The following is a 27205-nucleotide window of genomic DNA, read 5'->3' as shown; positions in this document are numbered from 1 at the left end:
GAACCCTTGGACGGCCATGGTTCACGCATATAGCATGCTGGTGCCGCGTGTGTCCATTCCCGACCTTCTTGGCCCTAGTCGCGTTTGTTGAAAGTCAATGCAAAACCCACATGATTAGACTACAAAAGGTTATCTGGCTGCAGCGGGTGCGTACTTACAAGCAAACGGCCAACTGGGTTTTTACCAAGGAAAAAATAGCGATCGATTCTTCAACATTAATTTGCATAAAGAAAATATAAAGTTCCTGTAACCAAAAAACAGGGGACATGAAAGAGAGAGCAGTGAGTTCGGGGCAACCGCACAGTAAACCCACTGCTCATGCCTACAATCAAGACATGAACGGGCAAAAAACCTGGCACCACCCATCATCGTAGAGCTAAGCCTATCCTAACATTACATGAGACGCAAAAAAAAACATTACATGAGACGCAGCGCAACTAACAAACTACAAAAGGCCAACTACTGCTACGTTTGTGAAATTATTCCTTAGAGGAATCCTAGCTACAACCAGTCGACGAGATGACTCCACGAGCTTCTTTCAATACGAAAGCATGCCGCCCATGCACGGAGTATAATAACAGTCGCGAAAAATTTATTAATTCTCCCCTTGTTTATACCAGACCAATTATTCTTTAGCGTCTCACGGGCAATAATGTGTTGACTTACAAGAATAATGTGCCCACAGGTCAACTTGCAGGCGGCTATAGCATTAATTCTTGCTTGTATAATTGGGTTGTCGTTGTCGTTGTCGTTTAACATTCATTGTCACCGGAATACGGAAAGCCTCAAAAACTTTGGACCGGAGATGCAAAACTTCATCTATGACCTCATCAGATTTGAAAGCTTTTTGAAGAATTCCAACGGGATTTTCATCCACTTCACTTTTTTCCTACGTTCGACATTGGTTCCATAGAAATAAATTTACTAGATTCTATAGCACTGTGTCCATACATGACTGCATAAAGCCCCCAAATGTGCTGCATGCTTATATAACATGATCTCAACCTATGTCATAATTTGTCATGATGTTTTCATTGATCAATTACACATGTCCATAATTATATTTATGTGTCGCTTAATGAGAAATACAATTAGTGAACCTATGAACCCGGTCCAATTCCCTTATAATGAAAATCTCCAAATCAATTTTATATATGCATTTATTAATTATTTTGCAAATACAAAATACACTATACCAAATTTTATATCTATTATTTCTTACAACTAACAAAGCTAGTGAGATTGACGATTAAGTTTTTAATTTATAGTAGTGCTTCTTGACAGAGACTTATGGTGTTATCTCTATGGATCGGTGCTTTGGCTTCTCAACTAAGACAACCCTTCGTTCAATGAAGCGATAGCGGAACCATGGACATCCATGTCGGTCCCAATGATTACGCGAATGATATTCGAGTGAATCTTTGGTTATCATGCCATGTTCCCTTTGCATCGCGATACTTTACAAAACCAGGCGTGCATCGGTATCCTCTTGTGTCATCACCATGCTCTCTATATCGTTTCTCCCGTTTACCGTTTTTGCTCTTCTTTATCGTTAACGTGTTCCGGCATCCCCGTGACATAGTCACCTGTGTCTGGCCAGACGATGATGGATGTCATCACACCAAGAGGGCCCTAAGAATATCTCTCCATCGTCGGAGGAGCAAATCCCACTCTCGAGTTGTCCGGTCACTTGTCAAATTTTCTGGTGCGCCTGAAAGTTGTCGTTATGATCACCAAAGCCCACTGTCTGGTAGGAAGTGATCGAGACACTCTCATTGTCTGAGGAACTAAAACACATGCTAACCCTCTATGTTATTACAATTGAATGCAGACGATATTCACTCAATTCATAACAAACAAGTTTGGGTAGATTCAATATGATCGTTCTTCTAACATCATAATCTCAATGTTGTTTTAGGATCATCATTACACTTGATGATATCCTAAGATCCGGAAAATGTGATCACCACAACACTTGAGCAAGTCTTAGAGGCGAGACTAGGAACCTTCTTTTTATCCACTTATCACTTCACACGTGCATATGATTTTCCCACTGAATCGCATATTCTAGGATCATAGCACTTATAGCATGACATATAAACTCTTAATTATGCCCCCGCAAAAACAAAAAAACTCTTAATTATGAATATGGAAATATAATGATACAAATATTATTGCCTTTAGGGCATATTTCCAACAGAGGGCAATCTCCAGATACATGCACTGGTTTGATGCATAAGTCACAGAGCTCCGTCGTACAATCCGCGACGAAGTGACCCGGTTCACGACATTGATAATAAGTGAGCTTCTATTTCTTTCTCGCCAACTACCAAGCTCTTTCACCTTCGGCTTTGTTGGGCGCCTTGTCAGCACCAGGATCCCGGACCTTCACCACGGGGTTCGGCGCAGCCGCCTCATCCAGAGCGATAGCCCGCGCCGCGTCAACGGCCACATCCGACGGAGCTATCGCCGTAACCACAACGACCTCCACCGAGGTGACCACCATCTCCAAGAGAGTTGCGCCGCCATGGTGCAAGGTAAGTGCCACACCATCATATATGCTTTTTTACATGTACATTATCTGTCTTTTTTTTCATTCTTTTGCTTTGCAGACAGTCACGCATGCATGTTGTGTGTTAATTTCGGGACACGTACAGAGCATGAAAAAATTGCAAGGAACAAGGCTGAGGGAGAGGCTCTCACCTGGGAAGACCTCTCAAAGATGAAGTTCACATGGCAAGTTGCACAGGAGACACTTCGCATCGACCCCCCAGTCTTCGGCACCTCCAGTACAGCACTCGAGGACATCGAGTTCGACGGCTACCACAGCCCAAAAGGCTGGCAGGTCCTTGTTGGCATCTTGCCCAGTTTAGTTTTTTTCTTCTTCTTTTTGACAAAGAAAGCAACACCAAATTGCATGAAAAATGCTAATGCAAACTCTTAGCGTGTATTCAGGTGATTTGGACGGCAATCGCGACACACATGGACCCAAGTATCTTCCACAAGCCAGCTAAGTTCGACCCATCCAGGTTCCAGAGCCAGTCATCCATGACGTCGCCGTGCTCCTTCGTCCCGTTCGGTGGCGGCCCCAGAATATGCCCCGGGATGGAGTTTGCCAAGATGGAAACATTGGTGATGATGCACCACCTGGTGAGACACTACAGATGGAAGCTTTGCTGCAAGTAGAAGACGGTCTCCTCCCCATCGCCACTACAAGGCCTAACGATAGAACTCGAGCACATCAATCCGGGTGACCGTCCAGGGTTTGCTAAATAAGGAACCGAAGCAGGGTGGTTGCTTATTTTGGAAAGTTGTGTCCTCACCTTTTTGGTGGGCAGGTAATATGATGTTTGACTTCTATCAGGGGTTGCTTGTCACCTGTTCTGTAAAGTACTAGTATTTTGCTTGAACTCCATAATAAATCGGCATTTGTGCCTCTTGTATGCACATGCCAGGTGTAATGTACAAGTAATACATTTCTTTCCTACCGGATTTGAGTTACTAGTTGTCCGTTCACTTCATCTTTTTTCGAAGGGCGATGCTACAAGTATAGTTGTCCCATCAGAATACTTCAAATCTTAAATGAATTGAGTAGGGAGAAAAATAGGCAGGAAAAAACTGTCGACGTGGCATGCCAGCTGGTCAGAATGCATAATTTATTTTTAAACATGGTAAATTGTGGCAAGACATGTTAAATGGGCTAAAAGAGATGAAATCCCGCTAAATGGGGTTATTAGTGTCAAAAATGTCAAAATAAGGGGATACAAACCGGAATTCACTCTAAAACCTTCCAGCAATTGCAACCAAAAGTACACATGTACACCAAACTAAAAAAAAATAATTGATATTTAGTTTTAAAAATGGTACACCGCTACAAAAAATCACTATAGTTTTAAACAAAACTTTTTTCTAACGATCACATCAATTTAAAAAATTCTTAAACAAAAATATGTTTGTAACAATCGCAACAATAAAAAAATTGGGAAATGGTTATTAGGGGTAGCGGCAACATGTTTTGCAATGTCGTGGTTGGCTTTGCATCATGATGGTATGGCTTTGCGGCAACAAAAACATGAGCGGCAGGCGGCTGACCCTGGAGCGTCACACGGCGAGCTTGCAATGTTTCAGAGTTCAACCACAACATCACTGGTTATGTAGCTTCACCAGGATGCGGCAAGGGGGCACCATTTGCTGCAAGGCATCGCCGTGGGATGGCGGATGATGCTCCATGACAACGTCCCGAGGACAGCGTGCTCCTACAAGGGCACCCATGCTTCTATGCCACATGAGGCCATCCCGATTCGAAAACACCACCCGCAGTAACGAGATCACGGATTTGTTAAGGCTGGGACATGGGCGATGCTGCGACTATAACATGGGCGATGATGTGCGGTGTCGACTGCAACTTGGGAGATGTTTTGACTGCAATGTGGGACATGTTGCAATGGTCGCAACGTTGGTGATGTTGTGACTGCAACATGGGCGATGTTTTGCGACGACCGCTACAAATTGCAAGGTGTTTTAACATGGGTTTGAACTAGGAGGTTTGGACGACGAGTGCTTTGCAACACGAGTAATGCTACAGTCAGGGCGTTGCAACATGACCCATGTTGCGCTCCATGTTTTGCAACTTCGGAGGTGTGACTACAACTTGGGACATGTTGCGACGGTCGCAATGTTGGCGATGTTCCGCTGCAGCATGAGCGATGTTGTGCGGCGATGGCTGCAACTTGGGAGATGTTGCGACAGCCGCAAATTTGGCGATTAGTGTTTGCAACGCCCGCCCAGTTCCAAACCTCCCTAGCGCAACACCGATCATGTTGCAAATTGTGAGTGCCACATGAGTCATGTTGCCAATGGTGGTCGCAGCTAAAACGGCTAAGTCAAAGGACCGATCAAGCGGTTGTCGATCGCTTTGGAATGTCAAGCGTTTGCCTTGCAGCATGTCATGTCACGCAGCCGACTTTGCAGCACAACAGTCCAGGTTTGCCATTAACCGCCGTACAACGTCAAGCATCCCGCTTGCATTATGCAGCATCGCGTGACCGACTTTGCAACAGCGAAATCTGGATTTGATGCCGGTTGATCTTGCACCGTCAAAGTGTCTACCTTCAGCATGCAGCGTTGTGCATCTAGCTTTGCACCGTGACCGCGTGATTTACAGCAAAAAACAAGCGGCAGCCAGATGGCAACACTTTCATGCTTTCATCATGTACAAGTAGTCGTCCAGATTTGTATCGTCACACGTCTAGCTCGTAAAGTAGTGATGCCTTCTCGATGTTGCATATGGATCAACTGGTGCAACAACCTCAATTGGTTGTACCCAAAAATGTCGAGAACGAAAAACATTAGGCCTACTTAGCATGCAAGTAAAAAAACGCTTGCCAAATAAAATATTCTTGTAGCGGACACTTCACATGCATCACATCATGTCGCCGCTTGTATTCGCAGCAACACACCCACCAATTTGTAACACAAAAAAAACATTACATGAGACGCAGCGCAACCAACAGACTACAAAAAGTCAACTATTGCTATGTTTGTGAAATTATTCCTTAGAGGAATCCTAAGCTACGACCAGTCGACGAGATGACTCCACGGGCTTCTTTCAATACGGAAGCAAGCCGCCCATGCACGGAGTATAATAACAGTAGCGAAAAATTTAATAATTCTCCCCTTGTGTATACCACACCAATTATTCTTTAGCGTTTCACGGGCAATAATGTGATGACTTACAAGAAGAATGTGCCCACATGTCAACTTGCAGGCGGCTATAGCATTAATTCTTACTTGAATAACATTCATTGTCACCGAAATACTGAAAGCATCAAAAACTTTGGACCGGAGATGCAAAACTTCATCCATAACCTCATCAGATTTGAGAGCTTTCTGAAGAATTCCAACCGGATTTTCATCCACTTAACTTTTTTCCTACGTTCGGCAGTCCTTCCATAGAAACAAAGTTACTAGATTCTTTAGGACTGTGTCCATACATGAGTGCATAAAGCCCCCAAATGTACTGCATGCTTATATAACATGGTCTCAACATATGTCATAATTTGCCATGATGTTTTTATTGATCAATTACACATGTCCATACTTATATTTATGTGTCTCCGCTTAATGAGAAATACAATTAGTGAATCTATGAACCCGGTCCAATTCCCTTATAATGAAAATCTCCAAATCAATTTTATATATGCATTTATTATTTTTTCCGAAAATACATTATACCAAATTCTATATCTATTATTTCTTACAATTAACAAAGCTAGTGAGATTGACAATTAAGTTCTTAATTTATAGTAGTGCTTCTTGACGGAGACTTATGGTGGTATCTCTATGGTTTGGTGCTTTGGCTTCTCAACTAAGAGACCCCTTCGTTCAGTGAACGATAGTGGAACCGTGGACATCCATATCGGTCCCTATGATTACACAAATGATATTTGAGTGAACCTGTGGTTATTATGTGATGTTCCCTTTGCTTCGCGATACTTTAAAAAACCTGGTGTGATTAAAGGACCAGCCCGTGGAATTAATTATAGCATAGACAAAGGGAACTAGGGGACCACAGCATAGCGCCCATGCGTCCATGGAATCGTGATTAGGTGATTGACAGCTCAACGCTTAGGCTCGTCCGTGAAATCTGAAGGCTCCGAAGGAGGTTTGCGCCTGGTAGAAATCAGTCGGTTGAATTTAAGAATTTTCCTTTTTCGAAATGGGAGATGAACGCTAGTATAGATCGGACAATTTAAGACTCTCCAATCGCACACGTACGAAACATTCCGTGTGTGTTCCCTATCACTTACCATTAGAAACCTAGGGCGTATGTGAGGCTTGAAGGAGCGATGTCAAGTCAAAACTTAATTAATACATAATTATGCTCCCACTCAAATCAATATCTCTTATAATTGATTTTAAGTGATTCAATATCTAAGTCTAGTTCTCAGTCATTGATGTGTGATGTGTGCATCACTGATGACGAGAATTTTTACTGGTGGCCAAGCTTTTGCCGATCATCTCTTTATATGACTCTTGTTCATCTTTCGATGCTTTGTGCTCCGAGCTCAGAACTATTCTGCTAGAACTTCAAGACAACCGAGTGTTATCTGCATGTATGGATGCAGCCCCGACGCTCTGGTGGAGCTCCATTGCAGCTCGGGCGAGCTCCAGCGCAGCACGAAGGCTCCGGCGAAGCGCCATTGCAACTCCGGCCGAGCTCCATTGCAGCCCCGACGAAGCTTCAACTTTCTCCATGGTGCTCCGCTGCAGCTCTGGCATGCTTCGTTGCAGCTCCGGCCACGCTTCATTGCAGTCCCCGATGGTGCTTCGACGACACACAGAGCGCTCCATTGCAGCTCCACCGCCGGCGACTTGCAGCAACCAGCAGCATCGCCCCGACATTGCGCCGCAACACTGTGGCCATCGACGAGTTGCTGCGTCGCAGCAATGACGGGTCGTCGACAAGCGGCCGCCCACCCCTGTGTGCTGCGTTGCCCCCTCGGGGTTGCAGCACTGTAGCGGTGGCGCATGGCGGAGATGCGGGGGGAGGAGGGGAGAGGTAGTCGTTGGTCGCTTCCTGGTTCGCGGCACCTGAGCGGGGTTGCCGGCGTGTGCCATGGGAGCCTCTCTCCTTTCTCGCGTGTGACGACATAGAGATGGGGGAAAAGGTAAAAGCAATTGGGGAGAACGTGTGGAGAAGATTGGGTTCAAAGAGATAAGGCCGGCTGGGGAGCGGTGGATGGGCCCAGAAGACACGTGTCCAGCAACGCGCGCGGCTTACGTTTGTTTGTTTTAATCCGGCTGAGAACAAGCGTTTTCCGATAATTATTCGTTACACACGTATGTATACATAAAGCCTAGGCTTACTTGATTCATTAATTGTTTTGGTATGTACATATACTAGATAATGTTTCGTTACACAAATATGTACTCCTTCCGTAAACTAATATAAAAGCATTTAGATCACTACTTTAGTAATCTAAACGTTCTTATATTAATTTACAGAGCGAGTATATATATATAAAAGTACTGCATCTGCAATGTACGTGAACGGTGGCTCCTCAATCGCAACATATATATATAGTAGTTCTGCATCTGTATGGTTCGGGAAGGGTTGCCAAGTCCCAGTCAAAACACGTCCTGCGTAGCCTTCTGGCATCAATTTATTGCAAGCAAACAGTCAGGTTAACAACTCCTACAGAAGGTCAGTAGAAAAACACTATGATGCATATCACCAACACAACACAAGGTGTGTTGGTTTTCCTCACGTACGAGTTGCAGTTCCAGGGCAGCGGGACTTTGCATTTTCCCGGAAGCCCCGCCCGCGGCGCTGGCGCTGACGTTCTTGAGGCAGGTGCAGATGGGTGTGGCGGTCGGGGGTGGAGCGCGCCGTGGACATCAGCTTCTTGACCCCCCGCAGCACACCCGCGGGACCACCTTGCCTGACTGCAATTACCCGAGGCACGGGACGTGTTGTACACCGTGGAGCACGAGAGCGCCGCGCTCGCGCCCCGCGAGGTCAGCACCAGCATCGCCACAATGAGGAGTGCGCGCGGCACCTCGGATGGTCGCAGCAGGAGCCATGGTTAGACTAGCCGCAGTGGGAGTAACTCCAACAGTAACATCGAGTCCAACTCAGCAATTTTGCCTATGTGGCAATGAGTTAATGAGGAGAGAGGTAGTTTGAGTAATTCAGCTAGTTACTGTAACATCACATGTCCCAATGCAATATGAGTCTATAACATAATAAATGAAGCTTTGCATGACACCATACTTATGTTAGTATCCATGATGAAGGTGGTAACATAGTCTAAAAATATATGTATGTTACTAGTAGTGTATGTTACTCTTCATTGTGGCTAGTCTTAAATCGGAAATAGATGGAGTACTTACTGATGTATCGGACGCTAGCGGTGGAGCACATATATATATGTATGGAGGTATTAATCAAACAAACACGCAAAGTCCAGGCTGGCTGCGTTGACGCGCATCTAATAGCGTTCTTGTATTGCACCATGGCAGCCACCACCACCTGGCTGGCTTGCCTTGTTTGTGGATGGATCTTATTCAGCGGAAGAGGGCTCGGCGGGAGCAGGCATGATCCTATGGGATAACTTGGGCTCTGCATTTTTTCATCATGTCAACTATTATTCTACTGTAACAATGTTCTCGAGGCGGAAATTCAAGCTATTAAGATTGGAATGTCTATGGCTATCGAATGGTCTAACCTTCCGGTCTTATTACAATCGGACTCGATGGTGGCCCTTTCTTCTATGACTGATGCTTCACTTGATAAATCACCCAATGGTAAATTGGTCAGGGAAATCAAGAACTACATGCTGTAGAGAGAGTTTAAACCAGTGAAGATCGTGAGATCACAAAACATGGTCTCACATTGTCTTGCTAATTATGCCCGAACGGCTCGTAGCACCGCTTGTTGGTTGCAACGGCCACCCCCCTTCATTCATAATCTTGTATTAGCGGACTGTAGGCCTGTTACTTTGGAATAAACTTCTTTTAAACCCGCAAAAAATAGCGTTCTTGTATGGCATAGATACCCGCAGCCACTCTTGTCCCAGACACATAACATATCCAACATCCGTATTAATCAAACAAACACGCAAACTCCAGGCCGGCAGCGTTGACGCGCATCAAAGAGCATTCTTGTATGGCACAGATACCATGCGCCATAGCCGCCGTGCGCCGAAAGTCCGGTGGGCATGCATGCATACATTGCAGCTCTCTATTCTTAGTCAAACACTTCTGGAAAAGTATTACTTTGTATAAATATAAGCCTTTTTTAGAGATTCTAGTGCGGACTATATGCAGATGTATATAGACATATTTTAGAATGTAAATTCATTCACTTTACTCGGTATGTAGTCCGCATTGAAATCCCTAAAAAACACATATTTAGAAACAAAGGGAGTACATGCATGTTAGATTTGCATCAATGCGTCATATAAGCAAAAACGGATAATAGAGTAAGATTGATGGCATTGCTGGAACTCATTTGCGTCCCACCTTTGGCTACAGCTGCTTGGCAGGCTAAATGATCCCAAATTTGGCGTTATAGTGGAATTTAGGGGGCTATTAGCATCATTTTTAATTTAGCATTAAAATGCATCACCTTAGCGGGACAACTCCTAAAAATCTATAGCAAGACTATAGTGAAGCAGTAAAGATTGTTTAAAACTGTACACAGAACCAATAATTATATAGTTTCATAACAAAATAAAGCACTTCTTTTAGCTCCTCTCTTGGCTACACACAGGGGCAAACCTCCCCTTAGGACAAGGTAGGACGGCCGCCCTACCTTGATTTATCACGAAAACATTATTATGCATGTGTTCTCTCTGAATAATTTGAGTGGCCATACATCCAAAATAGACTCCGTATGAGAAATTTATGTGTGTTTTAGTAAACAGTGCGCAAAATCGATTATGAGCCGAAAATAAGGACTGGATCTAGCCTAGTCGAAAACCAACTCTTCCGTTTTGATATAGCCGATTCTCAATCTATCAAAACCCAACTGACATGGGCATATGCCCTGCGGATGCCCATCGACATACCAGATGCGGTTCGACCAAGGGCTCATCTCGTGGCTAGCCCAAGGCTTAGGTGATTAGGCCCATGACGGTCAAAGATGAGGCCCAACTCGAACAACCGGAGTTCCTCGCAAGGCAGTCATAGAATTAGGGTACTACCTTTGTTGTAACCAACTCGGCTATGACGCCTGTGACTCAGCCTCCTAAATAAAGGCTGGAGGGAGCACCGAGAGGACTTAGACACACACCCATAAGATTCACCTCTGCACCAAATCCAATCGGAGCCGAAACACCACTGTAACACCTATGCAACTCGCCGGAATACAGATAAGACAAGCAGGAGTAGGGTATTACCCTCCGAGTCCTGAACTTGGGTAAATTGTGCCTTGCTTCTTGTTAGCCATCGAGTCCACGAGCACCATCTTCTACATGTACGCAAACCTAGCTCCTCAAGCATGCGATTTGCTATGGTGATCCCACGACAATTGGTGCCTTCTGTGGGATTCAGGTGCGCTGGAGTCGTGATCTCAACGGCATGAATCTCGGCGGATAGCAACTCGCCGATCTCAGGGGAACTGATCTTGTTCGGCTCCCTTGACTCCATTTCGCACTCGTCGGCGCTACGTCTGGCCTTCGATGCTCTCGACGAGAGCGTCGATCTGAAGTTTAGTGACACGAATTTCTGTGCAATCCGCGCGGGCATCATCCCTCTGTAGGATTAGAATCGTCCCCAAGCGACGGAGTAAATCTCTTCACTGACCTTAGCGACTGCCACGCCGCTCTTCATCGACTCCGTGGGCGAGGCGGACCCGACAATCAACTCAGCGTTCTATGCCGAGTGCGACATGTGCCACTTCGTGGGCATGGCCCAGCTCGTCGAACGCAACATGGGTGGTCACCTCAACAGCGAAACCTTCAACAGTAGCGGAGATACGATCCCTCAAAGAATTCCCGCCATAGCCTACATGGCGGATAATGGAGAAGACAAAGACCCTTAAGCGGGCGTGGGTGACGAAACCCCATACCGCGCGGAAACAATGGCTCTTCGCCTCCTAGCAATCGATAACGAGTCCGTGTCCCCTAGGATGTGATGGCCGGAGCCTGCATGGCGATAAAAGAAAGGCAGGTGATGCCTCCAGACTCAAGCAGGAGGAATTGCTGGCCTACTACTCCCTCCCGCAGAAAGCACAAAACAAGATGCCGAAGCAGCAACAGGAATTGGACAGCGGAAGCAAGCCAGGAATGAGTCGAGCACGCGGATGGCGGTGCATGTTAGAATAAGTTGTATAGGGATAGGAAAGTAGTTTGAATTGTAATCCTTCTCCTATCACTTCTTCCGTTCTGTCTCTCATATAATAGTTGCGATCGATCGATCTCTCTCCTCGATCGGTACTTCCTTGTAAGCCACGTCAACCCTTGGATCTAATGCAATGCGGCCCATACGAAGGGTTCTATGCTTCCCAAATAGTTTTACGTGGTAACAGAGCCTCTTACTCAATAGATCAAAAGAGATTGCATGTAGCTACCTTCTGCGACCGACATCATGTCCACCGCCGCCGCCGCCATGACACTCAGCACCATGGGTGCACTCACCACTACATCATCTTCCACCTTTGCTTCATCATCTAGCTCCACCGCCACCTCTCTCGGATCGCCACCTCAAGAGAAGCTAACAAGGGGAAACTTCCTGTTATGGAAGGCCGTCATGCAGATGGAACACCACCTCGACGAGAAGAGCCCGGCACCACCGGCCACCCTCACCATCACCATGGACGGGAAAGAAGAGCAAGTCGCCAAATTTTCCCAAACCCACTGGTATGCACAACAACAATAACTCCAAGGATATTTGATGGGTTCTCTCTCCCGCAATATTCTTGCCCAGGTCGTCGCGCTCCAGAAGACGGCCGAGGTGTGGCGCTCCATCCACGCCATGTTTGGTGCTGAAAGTCAGGCTCAGTCTATCAATACCCGCACTGAGCTCACAAACCTGCAAAAAGGTAATATGACTATGGCCGAGTACCTTGGAAAAATTAAGAGTATCACTCACGAGGTTGCTTGCACCGGCGCCGCGCTATTTGATCCGGAGATCAAGTCAAAAATTCCTGCTAGATTGGATCTGGAGTACAACCCCGTTGTGTCGGCGCTTGCTGCTCAAGTGGAACCAATCACGGTTAAGGAGCTTTACAGCCAGCTCCTAAGTTTTGATGACAGCCTCAGCCTCCTCCATGGCACCAATCTCTGTCAGTCCTCCGCGAACTCTGCCTCCCGTGGCCGCGGCCATGGGCGTGGTCACCAGGGGTGAAACTGTGCTGGTGGTCGCGGGCATAGCGTTCCTCAGGGCGATGGCGCTCATTCTGGTGGTGACGGCTACGGCGGTGGCAACTACAGCAACAACACCGGTGGCGGCAGTAACTACAACAACAAGACCGGCGGCGGTGGCTTCAACACCATCAACAGCCGTCGTGGTTCATCCTCTCGTGCTCGACCTCGCTGCGAACTCGGCGACATCAACGACATCATCCACGAGACCAACGGCGACGACTTCCTCGGCGCACCCTTGGCGTGGACTTCATCGGTGCTACAAACGGCGACACCGCCTGATATGTCTTCTGTGCGCCGTGCACCTCCGTTTTGTGATGGCCTAGATTTTCAAAATGTGGCATGGACTTTAAATTTGTGTGCCTGAGACTTTGAATTCAAGGCCGAGTTTATGTTATTTTCATTTGAACAATGTGAAATTGCAAAATAAATAAATACTGGGAGAGCGTTTTGGGGTAACGAGTGGGGAGAAGCGCTCCCCATAGGCACCATCTATCTCGGGCAGACCGCATGGTGCTCGTTCGGGGTTCAATCCGGACGCTATACGGGGCGGTGATTGGAGATGCTCTAAGACCCGACACCTAAACGCGATACAACGGCATGATAATGACAGGCATCTCCACTAGTTAATGCCGTGTCTATTGAGTGCGGCATTTTGTAGCACATAATTTGAAAAAAAAGTAAAAATAACATTTTGGAGTTTCAAAAAAAGCAATCATAGGTGTTGACAACGTTGTATTCTACCAACGTGCAAAATCTTCGATGGAAACCCTAAACCCATCGAATAAACTTCAAATTACGTATGTTGTCTCAATTTGTTGTTATTATTTTATTTCTTTCTACAGATGGTGGGTGCGGTACATATTAATACATTAATTGCCTCACATAATACAGCTAGGTAATTATTCGTTACACACACATGTACTCCCTTCACAAACTAATATAAAAGCATTTGGATCACTACTTTACAGTAATCTAAACGCTCTTATATTAGTTTACAGAGGGAGTATATATATAAGTTCTGCATCTGCAGTGTACGTGAACGGTGGATCCTCGATAGCAACATATATATATAGTAGTTCTGCATCTGTATGTTTTGGGAAGGGTTGAGAAGTCCAGTCGAAACACGTCCTGCGTAGCCTTCTGGCATCAATTTATCCTGCAAGTAAAACGGTCAGGTTAACAACTCCTACGAAAGGGCACTAGAATAACACCGTGACCCATATCACCAATACAAAACAGAAGTGGTGTTGGTTTCCATGCCACGTACGAGTTGCAGTTCCAGGGCATCGGGACTTTGCACTTGCGCGGCAGCCCCGCGGCGCGGCTGGCGTAAGGCCCGCCAGCGGCTCCGGCGCCGATGTTCTTGAGGCAGGTGCAGATGGTGCGGCGGTCGGGGGTGGAGCGCGCCGTGGACACCAGCTTCTTGATCCCCCCGCAGCACAACCGCGGGACCACCCCTCCTGACTGCAGGTACCCGAGGCAAGGCATCAGCGTGTTGTACACCGTAGAGCACGAGAGTGCCGCGCTCGCGCCCCGCGAGGCCAGCACCAGCACCGCCACGATGAGCACCGCGCGCGGGACACCTCGGATGATCGCAGCAGGAGCCATGGTTAAATCGGCAAGTAGCTAGATGCAGTACTTACTGGTGTATCGGACGCGAGCGGTGGAGCACATATATATGTATGGAGGTAGTAATCAAACACGCAAACTCCAGGCCGGCAGCGTTGACGCGCATCAAATAACATTCTTGTATGGCAGAGATACCCGCAGCCACTCTTGTCCGAGTCACATACCATATCCAACATCCGTATTAATCAAATAAACACGCAATCTCCAGGCCGGCAGCGTTGACGCGCATCAAATAGCATTCTTGTATGGCACATATACTATGCGCCATAGCCGCCGTGCGCCGAAAGTCCGCTCCATGGACATGCATGCATATATTGGAGCTCTCTATTCTTAATCAAACAATTCTCGAAAATTATTACTTACTCAAACTTGGACTGGACTAAAATAAACTGACTGGTGGAAGACGAAAACAACGAGCAACTTCCCAACTATATCCATTCTATACATTCTTCATTTTAGCTCTCGAGCTGGAATCCAGCCTACCCGAGACCGAGCCTATCAATTCGATCTTGTTTCTTTTGGAAAAGCTATAGCGAAGCAAAGCCCCATTTAGTGTTTGTTCTTAATTCATGATTTTTTTTGAAAAGTAAGCATATAATCATGCATTACATATATTTGACATCTACTCCCTCCATTTCTAAACATAAGTCATTTTAGAGACTAATGTGGACTATATAAAGATGTATATAGACATATTTTAAAGTGTAGATTCACTACTTTTACTCCGTATGTAATCCGTATTGAAATCTCTAAAAAACATATATTTAGAAACAGAGGGAGTACATATTAGATTTGCATCTGTGCGTCATATATACATAGGGATAATAGAGTAAGATTGATGGCATGCTGGAACTTATTTGCGCCCCTCCTTTGGCTACACCTGCTTGGCGGGCTAAATGATCCCAAATTTAGGGCTCTAGCGGAATTTAGCGGGCTATCAATGTCATTTTTAATTTAGCGGTAAAATGCATAGCTTTAACGGGACGACTCCTAAAAATCTATAGCAAGACTTGTAAGACAATAAGTTTTGGGGAACCAGCACAACCCTCTAAGGTTGGCTTATCTCATTATATATAATGGTTGTGTTACAATATGTACCATATACGTACATAGGTACAGAAGCTATACATAGTCTAACACCCTCCCTCAATCTTAGCCACTTTCTAAAGAACTGAGAAGGGTAAGATTGCGCCTACAAGCCTCAAACTGTGGCAGCGGTAAAGGCTTAGTGAAGATGTCTGCAAGTTGATCCTTAGATGAGATAAACTTGATCTGGAGTTGCTTCTGTGATACACGTTCCCGTACAAAGTGATAGTCAACTTCAATGTGTTTCATTCGGGCATGAAATACTGGATTTGCAGAAAGGTATGTAGCACCGATGTTATCACACCAAAGAATAGGAGGCTGTCGTTGAGACAAACCCAACTCCTGAAGCAAAGACTGCACCCAAATAATCTCTGCAGTAGCATTAGCCACAGCCTTGTACTCAGCTTCAGTACTGCTACGTGACACAGTAGCCTGTTTCCGAGCACTCCAGGCGATCAAATTAGAGCCAAAGAATACTGCATAACCCCCCGTGGATCGCCTGTCATCTGGGCTACCAGCCCAATCTGCATCAGAGAAGGCCGAAAGGACCCGAGAGGAAGTCGGCCGAATATGCATACCAAATGTCAGGGTGAACTGAACATAACGAAGAATGCGTTTAACAGCAGCCCAATGAGTATCTCTGGGAGCCTGAAGATACTGACAAACCCTGTTAACAGCATAAGAGATATCTGGTCTCGTGATCGTCAAGTACTGAAGTCCACCAACAATGCTCCTGTACTCCGTGGCATCCGCAGGAGACAAAAGCTCACCATCAACAGCTGTTATCTTGTCGGTAGACGACATGGGTGTGGTGGTCGGTTTGCACTTCAGCATGCCAGCTCTCTGTAACAACTCCAAGGAGTACTTCTTCTGCGTAAGGACAAGACCAGTAGCACGAGAAGTGACCTCAACTCCAAGAAAGTAGTGAAGCTTCCCAAGATCTTTGACCGCAAAATCAGCACCAAGAGAGCAGACAAGAGCATCAGCAGCATACTGAGAAGAGCTGACAAGGATAATATCATCGACATATACCAAAAGATACATAGTGACTTCTGGCTTCTGTAGAAGAAATAACGAAGTGTCAGCAGTAGACGGCACAAACCCATGAGCACGAAGGGCAGAGGCAAGGCGGGCATGCCAGGCACGAGGAGCTTGCTTCAAACCATATAGTGCTTTGGAAAGACGACAGATATAGTCAGGACGATCAGGATCAGAGAAACCAGGCGGCTGTTTCATATAAACCTCTTCCTCCAAAAATCCATGTAGAAAAGCATTCTGCACATCAAGTTGACGAAGTGACCAACCACGAGAAACAGCAATGGAGAGAAGAAGCCGAATAGTGGTAGGCTTGACGACAGGACTGAAGGTGTCCTCATAGTCAAGACCATGACGCTGCCGAAAACCGCGAGCAACAAGTCGCGCTTTGTAACACTCAATAGATCCATCCGAATGCTTCTTCACTTTGAATACCCATTTTGAGTCAATAACATTTACCCGTGGTGGTGGAGGAACGAGAGTCCATGTCTTGTTACGAAGAAGAGCATGAAACTCCTGCTCCATAGCCTCTCGCCAATGTGGAATGCGCAGGGCAGCCTGATATGAGCGAGGCTCAGAAGATGGATCCGCAATAGCAGCAGCCAAACAAGCAGCCAACCAAGCAACCGTACCATCCTTACGTTCCTTAGGTTTGAAAATGCCACTGCGACTGCGTGTATGTGGTCGGGACACAGGAACCACCGAGGTCGACGGAGCAGCCTGCAACGGGCTGGAGGACGGCGACGTTGACGAGTCAGCCGGTGACGAGGAGCCAGTCACGGTAGCCTCGGACTCGGTTGGCGAAGAAGGCCGACCCACCGGCGAAACCGGCAGAGCAGACGAAGCAGCTGGCGACTCCGGCATCACAGACCGGGCCGATGGCGAGCTCGGCATAGTGGGCCGTGGCGCGGCCGGTGTCGCGGGCCGATCCGCTGATGAAGGCGACGTGAGGACCCGAGCCGCGGGCGAAGACGGCGTGACGGGCCAAGCCGCAGGCGAAGACTGCGTGATGGGCCGAGCCGCGGGCGACTCGGCGGCCGCTGGCGAAACGGACCGAGCAGTGGAGATGCTCGGCGCGACGGGCTCGTCGGGTGACCATGCATGGGCACGCGAATCGATGACATGCAACATAGGGCGATCGACGTGCCCACCAGAAGACGACGATGATGATGGTGAATCCTCCAACAGCTCCAAACGAGCTCCACGTCCGGTTCCTGCACCATGGTTAGGTAACAGCAAAGGAGAGTATGCAACATCATCAAATTGGTCAGAAGCAACAGAGGATGAATGCAGGGATGGTGGTTCGACAGTGGACACAGGAAGGTTGGCAAAGGGAAAAACATGCTCATCAAACACGATGTCCCGAGATATATAGACACGATTAGTGGGAACATGAAGACATTTGTAACCTTTATGAAGAGAGCTATAGCCAAGAAAAACACACTTTTTAGAACGAAACTCAAGCTTGCGCTTGTTATATGGACGAAGATGCGGCCAGCAAGCACACCCAAATACCTTGAGAAAGGTATAATCAGGTTGTTCATTAAGGAGAACCTCAATGGGAGTCTTCATGTTTAAAACACGAGTAGGAGTACGGTTGATGAGAAAGCATGCAGTGGTGAAAGCATCACTCCAAAACCGAAACGGAACAGATGCATGGGCCAAAAGAGTAAGACCAGCTTCAACAATATGACGATGCTTACGTTCGACTGAACCATTCTGCTGATGTGTATGTGGACATGCTAAACGATGAGCTATCCCAAGCGACTGAAAGAAAGAGTTGAGGTTGCGATACTCGCCCCCCCAGTCTGACTGGACATGAACAATTTTGTGCTTGAGAAGACGTTCAACATGTTTTTGAAACTGAACAAAAATATCAAACACATCAGATTTGCGTTTAATAAGGTAAAGCCAGGTAAAGCGACTATAAGCATCAACGAAACTGATATAGTAATTATGACCACTGACAGAAGTCTGAGCAGGACCCCATACATCTGAAAACACAAGTTCTAAAGGATGTTTCACCTCACGACTGGACTCCGAAAAAGGAAGTTGATGACTCTTCCCCTGCTGACAAGCATCACACACTGCTACATCTTTATGACTAGACAAACTAGGAAGCTCATGACGATGCAAAATATGATGGACAATAGGTGTGGCCGGGTGACCAAGACGAGCATGCCACTGTGACGGAGAGACCCGAACTCCACTGAAAACACGAGCGACACCAGGATGCTCCAGACGGTAGAGGCCCTGGCACAACCGCCCACTAAGAAGAATGTCCCTCGTGCCCCGATCCTTAATAAAAAGATCAAAAGGGTGAAATTCACAAAGCACATTATTATCACGTGTGAGTTTAGGAACTGAAAGAAGATTACGGGTCACAGATGGAACTCGAAGAACATTGCGAAGCTGAAGACTCCTATTGGCATGTCTAGTGAGAAGAGATGCTTGACCAATATGAGAGATGTGCATACCTGCTCCATTGGCGGTGTGGATCTTGTCGGAGCCATGATAGGGTTCACGAGTGTGAAGCTTCCCCATCTCGCTGATTAGATGCTCTGTCGCCCCAGAGTCCATGTACCAGTGTGGATCGATGGAGTAGGACTGAGTGTGTCCCTGTTGCTTCTGCGGCGCGGGACGATCAGCCATGGCGACCTGACGGGCATTGTTGCGTGTATCTTTGCCGTCATTGCCAAGACCAAGGAAGCTTCGCTGGAAGCGCTTATGACACTTGAAGGCCCAGTGCCCATCGCGGCCACAAAGCTGACACACACGTGGACCGCCAGCCCCCGGTAAGGTCGCAGTAGGTGGGGGGCCGAGGCGGGCGACGGTGGCAGCCCCAAGGGAGACCGGGGTGATGAAGAAGAGCGGCCACCCTTGGTGGCGGCGTTGGCCGAGAGGGAGCCAGTGCCCCTGGTGCGGCGAGTCTCGACCCTTGGTGGCGGCGTTGGCCGAGAAGGAGCCGAGAGAAAATCTCGTGTGCCAGCATGGGTGTCGAGTTGCCCCGCTCGTTGATGATCTCGACTAAGGCATCATACTCCTCATCAAGACCATTGACAATAAACGAGTTGAACTCGGAATCGGTGAGGGGCTGTCCAATGGAGGCCAATGTGTCGGCGAGGCCCTTGACCTTGTTGTAGAACTCAGTGGCAGTGGAGTCAAGCTTCTGACACTCTCCAAGCTGACGACGGAGTGCAGAGACACGAGCCTGGGACTGCGCTGCAAAGGTGCGCTCAAGGATGGTCCAGGCCTCATGAGACGTCTTCGCGAAGACAACAAGGCCGGCAACTGCCGGCGAGAGCGACCCCTGGATGGAGGAGAGGTTCGCCTGGTCCTGCCCCGTCCAGACGCGATGGGCCGGATTGTAGACCGGACCGTGCACGCTGTCTACCAGCGCGGGTGGGCAGGGAAGCGATCCGTCGACGTAGCCTAGCAGGTAGTGACTCCCCAAGAGCGGGAGAACCTGCGCACGCCAAAAGATGTAGTTGTCGGCGGAGAGCTTGATGGTGATGAGATGACCGAAGTGAAACGGCGGCGGCGAAGACAATCCCATCGAGGAGGCTGCCTGGGGTGCAAACACCATGGAGGCAGCCGGAGGCACCGAAGCCGATGCGGGAGGAGGCGGGACCGCAGCCAGGGCGGGCGCCGCAAAGCTCGCGGCCGGTGCGGACGCCGCAAGGCCCGCGGCCAGGGCGGACGCCGCCAACCCCGCCAGCGGGGCAGTGTGATCCGCTTGCGGCAGGAGCGGCGGGACGACGCCTGCGGAGTCCGCAGCGGACGGCGGCGCCGCGGTGTGGACCACGAGGTCACGCCCAAGCGAGGGCGCCGGCGGCGTGGAGAAGACGGAGCCGATGCTCCTTGTCCCGATCGGAGCCGGAACAGAGACGGCATCGAGCGGGAGGTTGAGCAGAGCCGCAAGAGAGGCCGGGAGGAAGCCCGCAGCAGTGGAACCGGTGGTGGCGGCGCTCGACATGGCGGCGGCGCGATCGGTGGCGCGGCGGCGGCGGTGAAGGCGGCGGCGGCTGCGGCGGCGGTGCGGGTATTAGGGTTTAGAAGCGGAAGCGATCGTAACCTAGCGTGATACCATGTAAGACAATAAGTTTTGGGGAACCAGCACAACCCTCTAGGGGTGGCTTATCTCATTATATATAATGGTTGTGTTACAATATGTACCATATACGTACATAGGTACAGAAGCTATACATAGTCTAACAAGACTACAGCGAAGCCATAGCTGTTGAAAACTATACACAGAACAAATAATTATATAGATGCATAGCAAAATAAAGCACTTCTTTTCGCTCCTCTAATGGCTACACACAGGGACAAACCTCCCCTTAGGGCATGGTAGGATGGCAGCCCTACCTTGATTTATCGAGAAAACATTATTATGCAAGTGTTTTCTCTAACAATTTGAGTGGTCATATGTCAAAAATAGGCTCCGTATGAGAAACTTATGTGTGCTTTAGTAAACACTCGCAAAATCGATTATGAACAGAAAATAAGGATTGGATCTAGCCTAGTCGAAAACCAACTCTTTCTCTGTGAAATAGCTGATTCTCCATCTACCAAAACCCGACTGACGTGGGCATGCCCTGCGAGTGTCCACTATTGGCATGCCAGGTCGGTAAGACCAATGCCTCATCTGGTGGCTAGCCCAAGGCTAAGGAGATTAGGCCAATGATGGGACAAGGGATGAGGCCCAACTCGAACAATCGGGATGCCTCGCAACACAGTCATAGAATTAGGGTAGCGCCCTTTGTTGTAACCAACTCTGCTACAACACCCGAGACCCGACCTCCTATATAAAGTCTAGGAAGGGTCACAGAGAAGACACACACACACACATGCATGCACGCACGCACACACACATAAGATTCACCTTTGCGCCTGATCCAATCTGAGCCATAACACCACTGTAACACTTGTGCAACTCGACGGAATAAAGATGAGACAAGTAGGAGTAGTGTATTACCCTCCGGATGCCTGAACCTGGGTACATTGTGCCCTGCTTCTTGTTAGCTGTCGAGCACACCAGCGCCATCTTCTCCCTCTATGAAACCCTAACTCCTCAAGAATGGGATTGGTCATGGTGACCCCATCACACCGACTCTAAAAATTCCCTAGGTCTGGTATTTAAGTAGGGTTTGAGAATATTTTGGACAGCTCGTGGGGGAGTGGCAGAAAGTAACTCTATGTATGCAATAGATTATATCTTATCGTTCTATTTTTGGCTTTCTATATTTTATTGGCTAAAATTCGTATTGTATTATGTCAGTCAATATCTTTTTTTGATCGATGATGTGAGGACATGTTTGCTGAACTGAAAAAATGATGGTTCATAGCCCCTCTTGAAAGGTGTCAATTTTCGCAGAAGATGACATCACAGTCCTAAATATGGATGAAATGGTAGCAAAATACGGGAAATCAAAATAACAAGAGGACAACATGTAACTATTTATTTATTTTTATAGTGTGAAAACCTACAATGTTGATGTAGAGTGTAGACTCTATTATCACCCATTTTGACCTTTGCTTAAATGAGCTATCTTCGGAATTGTTTGGAATTCTCTTGTCTTGATTGCAGAGACTCATTTTCTAGATTCAATGTGAATAACCTTGCCGTTATTATAGATTGAATAATTTGATGATGTGCTAAATCGAATGGGGGATATTCAAAAGTCTTTATCGAAATAATTATGGTAGATTTTCAAAACAAAAAGTATATATTCGAAAGGGGGGGGGGGGGGCTTCTCCCCTCTCTCCCTGCAGTCGTTGTGATAGGCGGGAGACAAAAGAGGGGCGAAGCGCTCCTACTGAGTTGTGTCGGAGCTACTTACAAGGCCGCATCGATGGAGATCATAGGGAGTTCTTCCTCAGCAACTCTTCCTTGGGGGCCGATGGTCACCTTGCTACTGAATCTAAAGGTTATTAGGCAGCTACTCCCACCTTGTTTGTCAGCTTCGGGATGGCAGAAGGTGTTGTCTTACCTCCGGGCTTTTGTGCCATTGTGGAGGCTCTAGAGCTCCGACGCTGTATGCTCCCGGCGCTGCACACCAAGTGGTCACGTCCCCGGAGGTGCTGTGGTTGATCGCTGTCGGTTGCTTCTTCAGGAGATGGGTGGAGAAGGAGCTAGAAGAGGACATGGACTTAATTGCTTTCTCCTTTTTGTTATAGGGTCTTGGGTGCAAAAGTTGAGGGCCTGGTTATATTTTCTTTCCTTTCAAGGTTTTTAATGTAAATATACTCCACCCATGCGATTACAAATAAAGCCGTCTTCCGGCCCGTTCAGAAAAAAACATAAACAGAAATAGCAGTATAGCGTCGTTCTCAGAACCCGAGGCGTTCAGTCTCCTGCGTTTTTCACTTTGCTCATCCTTGTAAATCTTCACAGACACGACTTAAAAATAGCAGCCCTGCGTGAACCAACCTGTGATTGGATGGTTAGAGGGACAGTGGTATCCCCATCCCACCAGGGTTCAAGTCTTGGTGCTCGCATTATTCTTGGATTTATTTGAGGATTTTCGGCGATGCGATTTTAGTGGGAGGAGACGTTCCGGTCGACGATGAGGCGCCTACGGTGACTTCGTAAATTTGAAGATGATATACCGGCTTAGTATCTCAGAGGTGTTCATAGGGGTAGGATATGCGTGTGTGCCTTCATAAGGGTGAGTGTATGCACGCGTATATGTACACTTTTGTCTATACTGTTGTTAAAAAAACAGCAGCCCAGCGACTCGACTCGACTCAGGCAATTATCATGTTACATATGCCGCCCACCTGCACTGCACCACCCACTTGCAAACTGCAGTCTCTCGAGAGGTACAAAGACAATAATTGTAGCCTGCTTTGCTTCATGGAAAAACATAGTAGGAGATGTGTCCACCTCCATGCCTTCTTCCTCCTCGTGCTCGTGCACACCAGCCCTGCAGCCACGGTGACGCCCGTCCCTTTCCGGTGCCCAGCCGACCAGGCCTCCGCGCTTCTCCGGCTGAAACACTCCTTCCAGCAGCCGCTCCTGCCATCCTGGCGCGCGCGCACGGACTGCTGCCGATGGAAGGGCGTCCGGTGTGACTCCGCCTCGGGCCGGGTCGCCGCGCTCGACCTCAGCGACCAAGGCCTTCATAGCCGGGACGGCCTCCCCCGCGCGCTCTTCCAGCTTACCACGCTCAGGCGCCTCGGCCTCGCCGGCAACGACTTCGGCGGCGCCAGCCTCCCGGCGTCCGGGTTCGAGCAGCTCGCCGAGCTCACTCACATCAACCTCTCGAACGCTGGCTTCGCCGGCCAGATACCCGTCGGCATCGGCAACCTAAGGAAACTCGTATCACTAGATCTCTCCTACAACAACGGCTTGTCCGGGACGATCCCCGAGTTCTTTGCCGAGCTGCGCTCGCTGGCCGTCCTTCTCCTCTCCAACAACGACTTCAACGGATCGTTCCCTCGGGGGATCTTCCAGCTCAAGACCCTGAGGGTGCTCGACCTGTCGGGTAATTCTGAGCTGTCCGGCGACTTGCCGGAGCTCCCTGCCGGGAGCCTCCTGGAGGTTCTGGACCTGAGCGGGGCTAGCTTTTTTGGTGTAATACCCAGCTCCATCAGCAACCTGAAGCGTCTCAAGACTCTGGACATGAGCAGCAGCCACGGCCGTTTTTCTGGCGCCCTCCCTGCTTCGATCAGTGAGCTTAAATCCCTGAGCTTCTTGGATCTGAGCAACAGCGGGTTCCGAATCAGCCAGCTGCCTGCTACGCTGGGCAGACTGCAGTCCTTGTCCACGCTGCGGCTCAGGGACTGCGGCGTCTCAGGTGCAATACCGTCGCCCATTCAGAACCTCACACGCTTGACCGAGTTGGACCTCTCACAGAACAATCTCACCGGTGAGTTCCAAGAAATGTTTTTGGGTTCATTCATTCAAAAAAAAATTGTTTCTCGGATTCAGTACTATTCCTTGCTTTGCATTATTTCGGAAGCAGACATCAGATTTTTTTTTTGTTTTGTTGCAGGAGCAATGCCCACGTGGAGCAAAGGAGCATTTAGGAACCTAAAGACGCTGCAGCTATGCTGCAACTCCCTATCAGGGCCAATCCCAGCCTTCCTCTTCTCGCTCCCTCAACTCGAGTTCATATCGCTTATGAAGAACCATTTTGACGGCCACCTCCAAGAATTCTCTGATCCTTCTCCCTCCCTAGCATCCGTTTACCTCGGCTACAACCAGTTAAACGGATCAGTGCCCAAGTCTTTCTTTAGCCTCATGAGCTTGCAAACCCTGGATCTATCTAGAAACGGTTTGAGCGGGACAGTGCGGCTTAGCTCATTTTGGAGGCTCACCAATCTAAGTAACCTCCTCCTGTCAGCTAACACTCTGACAGTTGTGGTGGACGACGAAGAACATATTAGTTCATCCTCGTCTGCATCGCTCCCTCCACTCAACTCTCTGGGTTTAGCCTGCTGCAACATGACCAAGATCCCTTCCATACTCAAGCACGTCCTGGTCGGCGACCTCGACCTCTCATGCAACCACATTGGTGGCTCTGTGCCCAAATGGATATGGGCAGGCCAGAAGGAGAATGTAGATGTGTTTAAGTTGAATCTTTCGCGCAATCACTTCACCAGCATGGAGCTGTCTCTGGCCAATGCCAGCGTATACTTTCTTGACCTTAGTTTCAACAGCTTTGGAGGGCCTATTCCCGTGCCCATGGCTCCACAGTTCCTTGATTACTCCAACAATCTCTTCTCATCCATCCCACGGGATCTGATGCCGCGACTAACTAGTCCTTTCTATCTGAGCATGGCCAACAACACACTGCGCGGAGGCATCCCGCATATCATCTGTGATGCAAGCAACCTCAAGCTGCTTGACCTGTCTTACAATTATTTCAGTGGCCATGTTCCATCTTGCCTTGTAGATGGGCGCCTCACCATCCTGAAGCTGGGACATAACCAGTTTGAGGGGACATTCCCTGATGGCATCCAGGGCGTGAGGTGTGCTTCCCAGACGATAGATTTGAACGGGAATAACATGCAGGGGCAGCTGCCTAGATCATTGTCCAAGTGTCATGATCTGGAGGTCTTTGATGTTGGCGGCAACAATTTCGTCGACTCTTTTCCGACCTGGCTGGGGGATTTGACAAAACTTAGAGTTCTTGTGTTGAGATCCAACAGATTATTTGGTCCTGTCGGGGCGGCTCCTGCCAACAGGACGCACTTCCAGAGCTTGCAGATTATCGATCTTGCCTCCAACAACTTCTCTGGTAGTTTGTGTCCACAATGGTTCGAGGGTCTGAAAGCAATGATGGTTATTGGAGAGAAGCACGAGGGCCGACAAGCCTTGGAGGAAAACCTCACAGGTAAGTTGTACCGAGACACGGTAGTGGTCACGTACAAGGGAACAACCATGACACTCACCAAGATCTTGACGGCCTTCACGGTTATCGACTTCTCCGCCAACGCCTTCACCGGAAGCATCCCGGAATCGGTCGGGGAGCTCGCTTCGCTACGCGGGCTCAACATGTCGCACAATGCCTTGACGGGGACAATTCCTCCTCAGCTCAGCCACCTGACACAGCTTGAGTCGCTAGACCTCTCATCAAACCATCTCTACGGGGCGATCGCGGAGGCATTGACATATCTAACCTCCCTTGCGTCGCTGAATGTCTCCAACAATCAGATCGAGGGGGCCATACCACAGGGAGGGCAGTTCCTGACATTTACCGTCGATTCTTTCCAAGGGAATGCAAGGTTATGTGGTAAACCACTGCCCAAACAATGCAATTCAGAGGTCCCTTCGTCTGACTCTGAGCACGACAAAAAATCAGACGATAGGGTCGACACAATTGTACTGTATCTTGTTGCTGGGTCAGGGTACGGTCTGGGATTTGCAGTAGCGGTTCTGTTTCAGGTGCTAGGCAAAAGGTGGAGGCGGAAACCAAAAGTGATCAACTGAACATTTGGGTCATACTATTTGGATTGACCAATGTACGCATGCAATTAGAGTTGGTGTAGTTCAACCAAAATAAGTGGTGTAGATCCTGTGTGTGTATGTGTGTGTGTGATGAATAGGGCACCATCATTGTAACAAAATAAACAGTACTATGAACATCTCCAGCACTATGTCTCGCTACATTCTGGTCTATGGGATATCGGATAGGGAAAAAGTAGTGTAGAATGAATAACACACCTGCACGGTGGGAAAAAAAGTTCGATCGATTAGAATCTTCTTCTTTTTTCTTCCCTCTCTTGATTTGCGACGCGTGATTTGCGTCTACCAAGGTTTCATCAAGCATGACCTCTGACTCTGATGCCTTTTTAAGGACTTATTTAAACATGTCCGGCCGCAAATATACATCCATCGCTTGAAGCTCACTATATTACAATTCCTGAAAACCAAACTACCCCTATATTACAACTCCAAGCTCCAGGGAGGGTTCTCTTTTAACGGAGCAGTTGGTGAATAGTCCCCACGATTTATTTTCGCTGGTTTTTTCCGTCTGGTTTTTTTCGTCTCAGCTCCCACCACCCACCACCTTGCACTGGTTTATTTTCGTCTCACCTCTCACCACTCCTCCTTCCATTTTTATCTCCGGTTA

General features: G+C 48.1%; 2 protein-coding genes across 2 annotated transcripts; one reads left to right on the top strand and one right to left on the bottom strand.

The window, feature by feature from the left end:
- Positions 1-13674: 13674 nt before the first annotated feature.
- LOC123089751 (non-specific lipid-transfer protein 1) lies at positions 13675-14500 on the bottom strand. Its single transcript, XM_044511342.1, has 2 exons — positions 14140-14500; positions 13675-14028 (listed from the first exon to the last, which is right to left on the bottom strand). Exons 1-2 carry the CDS (start codon positions 14478-14480, stop codon positions 14019-14021), a joined length of 351 nt encoding a protein of 116 aa, XP_044367277.1. The 5' UTR covers positions 14481-14500; the 3' UTR covers positions 13675-14018.
- Positions 14501-23394: 8894 nt separating this feature from the next.
- On the top strand, positions 23395-26668 carry LOC123090405 (receptor like protein 26). The gene is made up of 2 exons (XM_044511723.1): positions 23395-24496; positions 24623-26668. Exons 1-2 carry the CDS (start codon positions 23395-23397, stop codon positions 26560-26562), a joined length of 3042 nt encoding a protein of 1013 aa, XP_044367658.1. The 3' UTR covers positions 26563-26668.
- The last annotated feature ends 537 nt before the right edge of the window (positions 26669-27205 follow it).

This window comes from Triticum aestivum, chromosome 4B, assembly GCF_018294505.1.
Source record: "Triticum aestivum cultivar Chinese Spring chromosome 4B, IWGSC CS RefSeq v2.1, whole genome shotgun sequence".
Lineage (NCBI taxonomy): Eukaryota > Viridiplantae > Streptophyta > Magnoliopsida > Poales > Poaceae > Triticum > Triticum aestivum.
This window is presented reverse-complemented; position numbering and strand designations above follow the sequence as displayed.